Genomic DNA, 10,975 nt, shown 5'->3' with positions numbered 1-10,975 from the left:
AATGGAGGAGAATTCAGACCTTATGTAAATATCCTAGTGTTTTCTGTAAATTACACATCAAATGTCATCCTATAGATATTTTACAGGGGGCAGGCACTAGGTGTTTGAAGACATGACATGCATCACCAAGGAAGTAAGAAAATATTGAAGCAAGTAGTGGGGCAAAACTGCCAAACACATGCTCTGAAGTCATGGGGCTGCTCGGTTTTTGCTCTAAGAAATGCACACTATAATTCTCTCATGATTAAAACCTATCATTTTTTATTCTTTTTTTGATAATTCAGGCCCCAGGAATGCATCAGTTCCTAAATGGATCCCATGTCTCCTCACAACATGACCAAATTTGTTCTTCTGGGACTCACACAGAATCCACATTTGCAGAAAATACTCTTCATTGTCTTTTTGTTCATTTTGCTATTCACAGTGCTGGCCAACCTGCTAATTGTCATCACCATCTCCCTCAGCCCCACACTTTCTGCCCCTATGTACTTCTTCCTTACTCACTTATCCTTCTTAGATGCCTCCTTGACCTCTGTCACCACTCCCAAATTGATAATTGATCTGCTGTACCAGAGGACAACCATCTCCTGGGGTGCCTGCCTGACTCAGCTCTTTATGGAACATTTCCTGGCGGGATCAGAGGTCACCATCCTCATTGTCATGGCCTATGACCGCTATGTGGCCATCTGCAAGCCTCTGCATTACACGACCATCATGCGACAGGGGCTCTGCCACCTCCTGGTGGTGGTGGTCTGGACTGGGGGGATCCTGCATGCCACTGTGCAGATTCTTTTCACCATGGACTTGACCTTCTGTGGTCCCAATGTCATTGATCACTTCATGTGTGATTTTTTCTCACTGTTGGAACTTGCGTGCAATAGTACCTATAGGCTTGGAATTGTGGTGGCAGCTAACACAGGGGGGATGTGCTTGCTTATTTTTTCCATGCTGCTCATCTCCTACGTAGTCATCCTGAGCTCCCTGAAATCCCATGGTTCTGAAGGACGACGTAAAGCCCTCTCTACATGTGCTGCCCACTTCACAGTAGTGGTAATGTCTTTTGTCCCTTGTATATTCACCTACACGCGTCCTGTGGCTGTGTACCCTACAGACAAGTGGGTGACTGTGTTCTTTGCAATCCTCACTCCTATGTTTAATCCTATCATTTATACAGTGAGAAACATAGAGGTGAAAACTGCCATAAGGAATTTGTTGAAGAGGGGAGTGATTTAGGCTTGTCACGATGCCAAGAAAGTGATGATTTATATGCATATGTAGAATTGTACCTATTTTAAATTGTGAGAGTAAAAGTTTTGAGGGTCATTGGCAGAAAAAAAAAAGCACAGAAACTATTTGTTGATTATTTAACATTGGCGCATTTTAGGTATTTTGATAAGTTTTATTATACTTTCTAGAGTCTTCAATGTTCATGTTCATAGCTTCAGATTAGGCAAAGGAAAGATCTATAATCTAGTTTCATGATTTTAGAGAATGGTTTACTCCAGAGTTTTCCATTTACTTTACTAAATTCTGCATACATGTTACTTGGGAGAAACCAGTTTTCTTTCATAGGACATTGACTCAGATCTTCTATTTTTCCATAGCCTGTGGTAAAGCAACTAATGAGTAGAATTTTTTTCAGTAGATCTATTGGGAGGGAACAGTTGAGTGAAGGAATTGCAGCTGAATTTCTTTATTTTTTTCCCCATATGAATTTACCAAAAGTCAAAATTGAGGCAACCAACAAAATGAGGAAGGAAAAATTCAAAATCTAATTGTTTCCTTGCCACTAAATATAAGCCAGAAATTTTAGAATTATTCATTTGCTCTATTTTTTTAGAATTTTATTTTTAATTGAAGAATAATTAGTCTATAATATTGTGATGGTTTTTGCCATACAACGACATGAATACCTCCCTCCTGAACACCCCTCCCACCTCAGTCCCCATCCCACCCCTCTAGGTTGGCACAGAGCACTGGCTTTGGGTTACCTGGGTCATATGGCAAACTCCCACTGTCCAATCATTTTACATATGGTAATGTGTATGTTTCCGTGCTACTCTCTCAAATCGTCCCGCCCTCTACTTTCCCCACTGCATCCACAAGTCTCTTGTTTATGTATGTGTCTCCTTTGCTCCTTGCAAATAGGATCATCAGTACTATCTTTCTAGATTCCATATATATCTGTTAATATACTATATTTGAGTTTCTTTTTCTGACTTACTTAACTCTGTGTAATAGGCACTATGTTTATCCACCTTGTTGAAAGTGACTCAAATGCATTTCTTTTTAAAGCTAAGTAATGTTCCGTTGTGTGTATGTACAACTTCCTGATCCATTCATCTATCAGTGGACATCTAGGTTGCTTCTATGTGCTAGCTATTATACACAGTGCTTCAGTGAACACTGGGGTACATGTGTCTTTTTCAGTTATGGTTTTCTTAGGGTATATGCCCAGTAGCGGGATTGTTGTATGGTAGTTTTGTTCCTAGTTTTTAAAGGAATCTCCACACTCTTCTCCATAGTGGCTGTATTAATTTGCATTCCCACCAACAGTGTGTAAGAGGGTTCCCTTTTCTCTACGTATTCTCCAGCATTTATTGCTTGTAGACTTTTTGATGATGGCCATCTATGTTCTTAAATAGCGTTAGTTGTCTGTGGCATGTGTAGGTCTATAGAGAAGAAAATTATCTGCAGTCTTAATGATTCAATTTATCCCTTGAGAAGATGGTGTCAAATGTGTTGTGGTCTTGTCTCACCTGTAGCACTATATTTCAGCACTACAAGCTTTTTGAAATTTTCAGTTATGCCACTTCACTTTTACAAAAGCACAACAATAGTATGGCAACAGAGTTGTTTGTTGTTGTTTTTGTTGTTTAAGCAAAAAGTCCCTTCCTTTTTTCATTCATAAAAGTGAAGTGGTTAATGTGAACTTTCTGGATATTTGGGGATACTTGCAATGCTCCTCACTGCACCTAGAGGACATCAGGTCATCTCGCGTTATTACATCACCCTTTATTAATCAGGGCTTCTCTGACTGTCTAAGCAGACTGAAGTGCTGTGTGCTCAGTTATGTCTGATTTTGTGACCCTGTGGATGGTAGCGTGCCAGACTCCTCTGTCCATGGACTTTTCCAGGCAAGAATGCTGGAATGGGTTGCCATTTCCTCCTCCAGGGAATCTTCTTGACCCAGCGATCGAACTTGATTGTCTCATGTCTCCTGAATTGCAGGAGGATTCTTTACACGCTGAGTCAACTTCTCTGACTACAGCATGCGATGTTTCTTTTCACAAATGTTGCTTGGTCAAACTCAGTGGTCAACTGGAGTTATTTCTTTCATGATTTGACCACACAGCAATGCCAGAGCATGGTACTGGGTGACTGTATTTACTAAGCTGTTCAAGGCTGTCTCCAGGAGGCAGGGATATACAGTGGAAAGAAGACTGCCTCTTCAACTGCACTCCCTTACATCATATATAAAACACACCACTATAATACTCCTAGAGAAAAACCTAGGGAAAACACTCTTTGACAAAGATTGCAGCGATATTGTTTTTGGAATTGTCTCCTAGATATGTCTCTATTTTGTTTTATGGAAATAAAAAAGGAAAAAAAAAAAAGTAAAAAGCTCTTTGTCATCTCAAATGAAAGCTTCTTTATTTTCAAAGTCCTCATCTTCTTGGGCTTAATTTCTTTAATACTTTATCATCTCAGAACTCATAATAGTTCTGACAATGTGAAAATGGGCACAGATGAGAAAGAGCTATTGGATCATTGTATTTCACTTCTATACAGGCTTTAAAGGAGATTCCTACAAACAGGTTATATACAGATAAATCCCAGACAAAATAAAACAGAAAATTTTAGTTAAATAATACACAGGGGGACTTCCCTGGACTTGTAATGGCTAAGAGTTTTAATGTTTAATATTTAAAAGTTTATAAAGTAGGGGACACAGGTTCAACCCCAGGTTAGGGAATTTTCACATGTCCTGAAGCAACTAAGCCCGCAGGCCACAACCACTGAGCCCAGTTGCTCAGCCACTGAAGCCACAAGCTTAAGTCCGTGCTCCACAACAGGAGAAGTCAAAACAAGGGGATCCCATCACACTGCAAAAAGAGTAGCCCCTGCTTGCCATGGCTAGAGAAAGCCTGAGTGCAGCAAGACCCAGGCCAATTGAAAACACATAAATAAATAAGCCACACAGGGCAAGAATATCTACACTTTTATGAGTCTTAGCTTTTCTCTCTAAAAACAGCAGGATTGTATTATCCAGGGGAAAAAATTAATTTAAATCAGGAGCTTCACAAAAATATAAATTAAATACAAAAAAATTGTTTAATTCACTGATTAATGGGAGAACTAGTAAGATATTATTAATCAGTCAAAAGGAAACTCTGATCTACCATTTTTAACATTGCTTAATTAAAAATGTGTAATGAATTTATTTGTTGTTATTGTTCAATCGCTCAGTGATGTCCAATTTTTTGTGACTCCATGGACTGCAACCTGTCCATCACACTCCTGGAGCCCACTCAAACTCATGTCCATCAAATCAGTGATGCCATCCAACCGTCTCATCCTCTGTCATCCGCTTCTCCTCCTGCCTGCAGTATTTCCCAGCATCAGGGTCTTTTCCAGTGAGTCAGTTCTTCACATTCTTCACATCACATCTTTACTTTTTCATAGTTTATTACTATAAAGCCCTTCCTGTATTTCTTACTGACACTAACAGCAATTCTCCAAAGTAGGTATAATTATGATTATTCCATTTCACTGATGAGGAGGAATAAAGTTCAATAGAGCTAAATAATCTACATATTAACAGAGACAGAGCTTGTATTCAGATCATCACTCTTCTAAATTCAAATTTTATTCTTCCTCAATCATTTCAAAGAATCTCAGAGAAAAGAGAACATGCAATTAGAATCTCTCTTATTTTCTAGTAATTAGAAAACATTCTATAGTATTTACATACCTCTATAGTGTGCCTACATACAGAAGCTGTTGGTTCTCAGAAAGCTATATGCCTTACTAGTGGAATATAAATCAGGAAGAAAATAACTAATATTTAAAATTATATTGAACTTCTTGTTCTCTTGGGAAAAAAAAAATCAGTGATTATGAAAATTAACTGTACAGTATCTAAGCTGTTGTGAATAATTTGAAGCGGTATCAAATGGTCACAATGACATCATAAAATTAAATTTTAGCTTTCTTAACATACCGAAAAGATGGAGGACCAGAAAGATTATATAACATGTAAATCAGCTTTGATTTACCCTTCAACTTTGAGAATCTGTGTTATATCTCTCCAATGTTTTAAACCACTCTGTCCTCGGAGTTGTATTCTGGAAACACATTTTACCAATTTAGTTCCAGGAACTCCTTGATTGAAAGACTATTTTTATGGTCAGCCTTCATTGAGTTAGGCCTAACTCCATTCTCTTTCCATTGTATGCTTCTCTAGTGCTTGGGGAGCTGGACTGGATAGGTGTAGGGGAAATGTGTAGGGGATAGGGGATAGGTGTAGGGGAAAGGTGCTGGGAAAGATTGAAGGCAGGAGGAGAAGGGGACGACAGAGGACGAGATGGTTGGATGGCATCACCGACTCAATGGACATGAGTTTGAGTAATCTCTGAGAGTTGGTGATGGACAGAGATGTCTGGCATGCTGCAGTCCTTGGGGTCACAAAGAGTCAGACACGACTGAGCTAATAAACTGAACTGAGGGATTCTAAAGCAACTTTTCTACTCAACACTGTAGTTAATTAGATAGATATTGGATGACCGCTTAATGAGTCGTTGTAAATGGATTTCCATTTTTTATGAAGTTGACAATGATGACTTTGTCAGTCCGCACTAATTTTCTGATCTGGCACTAGGTTTCATTCCAGAGTTGAAAAAAGAGTTCAAGACATTTTTACAATTATACTTCAACAAAATTTGTATCTCATAATTCTTTGTGTGTGTGCTCAGTTGCTCAGTCGTGTCTGCAGTTTTGAGACTCCATAGACTATAGCCTGCCAGGCTTCTCTGTCCATGGGATTATCCTGGCAGGAACACTGGAGTGGGTAGGCATTTCCTTCTCCAGAGCATCTTCCTGACCCAGGGATAGAAAAGCTCTGCTGTCTCCTGCAGGTCCTGCATTGCAGGCCGATACTTTATGACTGAGCCACCTGGGAAGCCTTAGATAGTTTCAATTTTTCATTGAGACTATCTGAACTTGGTGTGTGAGTGTGGCTCTATATAGGAATGTTTCTGAGTTGAATTGAATTACATTTATTTATCAAATAATTTCAATATCAATATTTATTTATTTTAGTAGATAATTGTAATGGGCTTTACAGTTGGTGGTGATATATGTGTCATTCTTCTTAATTGCAAAATGATAACTTAAAGATCAGTTCCTGGCCTAGGATTTAGTGACCTGGCTTCTTCTCCTTGGCAAATGACATTCTTATTCCATTTTTTAAATTTTCTTGTTATAAATTGTGAATAATATTGTCTGCTTTTTTTTTAAATTCCATACAAATATTATTCAATGAAAGTGGCTGAAATAAGTGCATTTTACCATCTCTATGTACAGGTAAAGATTGTAATTGCTTTCATAATTATCATATTTATCTAATTATAGAACTGGCATAGTAAACAACTACTTTAAGAAGTACTGCGAATTTTGTCTGTTTGAAGTGCCACTATTATTATAAGACTCATAATTACCACTTAATGCATATGAAAGCAATATGTTAAAATCATTATTTGCATATGTAAGTTAAGTCACAAATAACTATAATAAAGATTAAATATCAATTAGTTATCCACCTAAATATTTAGCTTACACAACACTATTCAGACATCATAATAAATTCATATGTTTTCAAATACCTAAATTCATAAGAAATCAATGTTTCTTTTTTTTTCCCCTCTTTTCATAGTGTTTTGTCTTCATGTAAACTCAAGAAGGAGGTTAAAATTAAAGATGCATGATAAAGAAAGCTCTCCTCTGCTATTCAGGTAATTTCAGGAAACAACTGATTTGCTGGCAAAGTCTAATGTGGGGAAATATCCCTGAGGTTCTATTAGCCACAACTGAGAAGGTTTAGAGAATGTGCCCACAAACAGGACATGTGATTATTTTAAGGTTCCTCCAAAGGTACCACTTAAAAGTCAACAAAGACATTCATTCTAACTGAGCTAGGTGGCAGGTTTAAATCTTACATTGTTGCCTCTTTCTTGGTGAACTAACAGCTGCCTGGGGCACTGGCCATGGACCTGTGTCAGACATGTTCATAGGTGAGATTTCTTATTTTCAGGAAATCATATAATCATAGACTCTCAGGTTTCAATGGATCTTATAAATCATATTATCATACTTAATCCTTATCTTTCCTACATTAACTTGTATCTTTTTCAGCATATATAACATTTAAGAAAGATGCATTCAATTACAATACTATCAATTTAGAAGTAGAAATATTTGGGGGATTTTTTTTCCCTTGTTGATATATATTTAAGTTACTGAGAAGAAAAATAATATTAGTAAGAATTTTATCATAATAATTAAAGAGTTCAAAGTTTCATCCAAATTTGTTACAATTTATTTTACAGCCTAAGAAGTTTCTTTGATATTGCACAATTTTTAAAAATATCTCTGTTAAAAATTACTCATTACTTAAGGAGTTGCCTGTATTCCAATGATAAATTTCTTTAGTGTTCAACATTCCATACTGTTTCTAAATTTTCCACAGCTCTTAATAATAATGTTTGACACATTTGTAAATAATGATTTTTGTCCTTTAAAAATATTTTCCATTAGAGCTTATTTCGAGAAAGAGTAGTATGTAGCCAAAGAAAAATGAAAAAAGAAATTTCTATTTCTTCGCAGTTATTTATAAAATAATGTTATTATATTACGTATGTCTAACTCTTACTTTATGTACACCATAGCCATTTCTGATCTGTTGATATATCATATCTCAAAATAAGAAAATGCAGTGAAGCTGTTGCACTTTTTTTCCTCATAACTATAATTTCCAGTTTTGAAATCAATTTTTATTGGAGTATAGTTGACTTACAATGCTGTGGTTATTTTGGGTAACTAAAAACTAAGCTCTTTATCCATTTATCTTTTAAAGGAAAGACATATTTTGGCAGAACACGTTTTATTATATTTATGCTAAGTCTTCCATTTTCTTTAGGAAACTTATGTCCCCAAATTTCTCATCCTCTTAGTAATCCAATCGCCTGTAACCAGAAATTATGGAAGATGGATGCTATTGGAAAATTGGAGAAGGCTTGAGAATGCATGAAGCAGACACATGAAAGAGTGAAAAGATTTCTTCATGGATGGGTGCCTTGCTGCTGTTTGGGAATGAACTTTCAGTTCTTAAGGGTATTTAACAGGGGCACTCTTCCTGACTTGTGTGCACAGATACACATTCATATATAGGATAAGTGTCCAATAAATATTTTTGAATGAGTAAAGTTGTAATAGGTAACTAACTTATCAATAGATTTTATCTGTGCTTGTGTTAGTCTGTGTATATATGTATAAACGTATAGCTACCTATTTCTGTACATTACCTTAAAGAATCTTTCTGTTCTCCACATTAACTTTGCATTTTTAGAACTTTGAAAATAAGGATTTCCTCTACTTGAAAGATCTTTGTTTACTGAAAAACTGTGCAATAGTTATTTTTTATCCAATTTTCTGGAAGCTGTATATTAATTGAATACATCTATGCTAAATTCAATGTAAAACATAATTTTGAAGAATACTAAATATCAATTAACAAACACTATAATTATCTTGAAAGTAAAAAACCACTAGCATAATTTTTCCTAAAGTCAATTAAATATTTTCATATTTACCTCATAAGGTTCACCAAAAACTGTTAAACTTTCCAACTTCCCTTTCAAATGTGTATTTTTGTCTCTTATAAAGTAGAGAGCAATAATAAACAGAGCAGAAGAAAAAGAACACATGAATTCCCCCTAGGTTTTTGGTCTGGAGAATCAGGCATATTCTTATCCATATTGAATGACAATTCGCCAAGCTTTCACTCATCATCTAATAGATTTCAGACACTGCAGACATCATGTCAGGCACCATGGTTAGTGAGAAAACACAGTTGAATAGTTTATGTGTTTTGGTTCTACCAGGTGGAGTGTGTCACCAGTGAATTCTGCATGTTTCCCAAAACCCTCTGATTATGGTAAATTTTATTGACCATGTATTTCTTTCCAGTTAGAGCTGAGGGTTCAAATGCAAATTCTCATGAAAAAAGGAGTAACTCTTACCTGTGTGGCACCTGTCACCTTACAAGATAGAAGATGCACACCTAAGAATTTAATGCAAGCTGTAACCTGACAGAGGTGGGCTTAGAAACACAGGGCACTGAGATTCTAAGCAGAGACACGTGGAACCGGAACCTGAATGAGAACCCAGGTCTCATGGAGACAGCCCAGTTTTTTCCCAGTAACTGCAGATCATGTGTTGCCCTATAGGTAATTTTCAGGTTACAAGTACAAGGTGTCTGAAGAGATGGAAAGCATCATGGAGAAAATAAGAAAGACATGAAACAAGTACTGGGGCAAAGTTTCAAGGACATGCTCCACAATTGCAGTGACTGCTTTGTTTTTGTTGCAAGAAATTCAGACTATCATGCTATCATGATTAATAGATACAATTCTTGATTCCTTTGTAGGTAATTCAGGACCCAAGAACATATTGCTTCCTAAATGGAGCCCCTCACATCTCCCAACAACATGACCAAATTTCTTCTCTTGGGACTCACACAAAATCCACAGCTGCAGAAAATACTCTTTGTTGTCCTTTTGCCCATGTTCCTATTCACTGTGCTCGCCAACCTGCTCATCGTCATCACCATCTCCCTCAGTCCCACACTTTCAGCTCCCATGTACTTCTTTCTCATTCACTTGTCCTTCATAGATGCCATCTTCACCTCTATCACCACGCCCAAACTAATCACTGACCTGCTGCACCAGAGGAGAACCATCTCCTGGGGTGACTGCCTGACTCAGCTCTTTGTGGAGCACTTCCTGGGGGGAGTAGAAGTTATTGTCCTCATTGTCATGGCCTATGACCGCTACGTGGCCATCTGCAAGTCTCTGCACTACACGACCATCATGCAACAGGAGCTCTGCAAGCTCCTGGCGGTGGTGGCCTGGATCGGGGGGACACTGCATGCCACTGTGCAGATTCTTTTCATGGTAGACTTGACCTTCTGTGGCTCAAATGTCATTGACCACTTTATGTGTGATTTCTTCTCATTATTAAAACTTGCCTGTAGCCACACCTACACGCTTGGAATGGTGGTGGCAGCTAACACAGGGGGCATGTGCTTGCTCATTTTTTTCATGCTCCTCATCTCCTACATAGTCATCCTGAGCTGCCTGAAGCCCCATGGCTCTAAAGGACGACGCAAAGCCCTCTCCACATGTGGCTCCCACTTTACAGTAGAGGTGCTCTTTTTTGTCCCTTGTATATTCACCCACATGCATCCTGTGGCCCCTTACCCTGCAGACAAGTGGTGACCGTGTTCTATGCAATCCTATGTCCCATGTTAAGTCCTATCATTTATACAGTGAGGAATGCAGAGGTGAAGGTTGCCATGAGGAATTTGCTAAAGAGGAGAGTCACTTAGGATGTTCCATGATGCCAATAAATTGATGATTTACATTAATAGATAGTATTGCTCCTACAGTAAATTTTGTTAGAATGTAAGAAGTTTTCAGATCATTGACATAAACAGAAAATCCCAGAACCATTATTATTTATTTAATTATTTAGTATTGACATATTTTAGGTATTTTGATAACTTTTAACATAATTTCTAGAGAATTCAATGTTCATGTTCATAGCTTCAGATTAGACAGTGGGAAGAATAACTATAAATCTCTGGTTTGATAATTGTAAAGTATTTTTTTTCTCCAGAGTCTTACATTTTATT

General features: G+C 37.3%; 2 protein-coding genes across 2 annotated transcripts; both read left to right on the top strand.

Moving 5' to 3' along the window:
* Positions 1-309: 309 nt before the first annotated feature.
* LOC136155147 (olfactory receptor 4C3D-like) lies at positions 310-1,233 on the top strand. The gene has a single exon (XM_065917043.1). The coding sequence runs from the start codon at positions 310-312 to the stop codon at positions 1,231-1,233; it is 924 nt and encodes a 307-aa protein (XP_065773115.1).
* An 8,537-nt stretch (positions 1,234-9,770) lies between these two features.
* On the top strand, positions 9,771-10,559 carry LOC136155146 (olfactory receptor 4C13-like). The gene has a single exon (XM_065917041.1). The coding sequence runs from the start codon at positions 9,771-9,773 to the stop codon at positions 10,557-10,559; it is 789 nt and encodes a 262-aa protein (XP_065773113.1).
* Positions 10,560-10,975: the final 416 nt, after the last annotated feature.

This window comes from Muntiacus reevesi, unplaced genomic scaffold, assembly GCF_963930625.1.
Source record: "Muntiacus reevesi unplaced genomic scaffold, mMunRee1.1 SCAFFOLD_124, whole genome shotgun sequence".
Classification (NCBI taxonomy): Eukaryota; Metazoa; Chordata; class Mammalia; order Artiodactyla; family Cervidae; genus Muntiacus; species Muntiacus reevesi.
This window is presented reverse-complemented; position numbering and strand designations above follow the sequence as displayed.

What these genes read in the sequence shown, in the direction of transcription:
- LOC136155147 (XM_065917043.1), top strand. Translation starts at nt 310, where the DNA reads ATGGATCCCATGTCTCCTCACAACATGACCAAATTTGTTCTTCTGGGA.
- LOC136155146 (XM_065917041.1), top strand. Translation starts at nt 9,771, where the DNA reads ATGACCAAATTTCTTCTCTTGGGACTCACACAAAATCCACAGCTGCAG.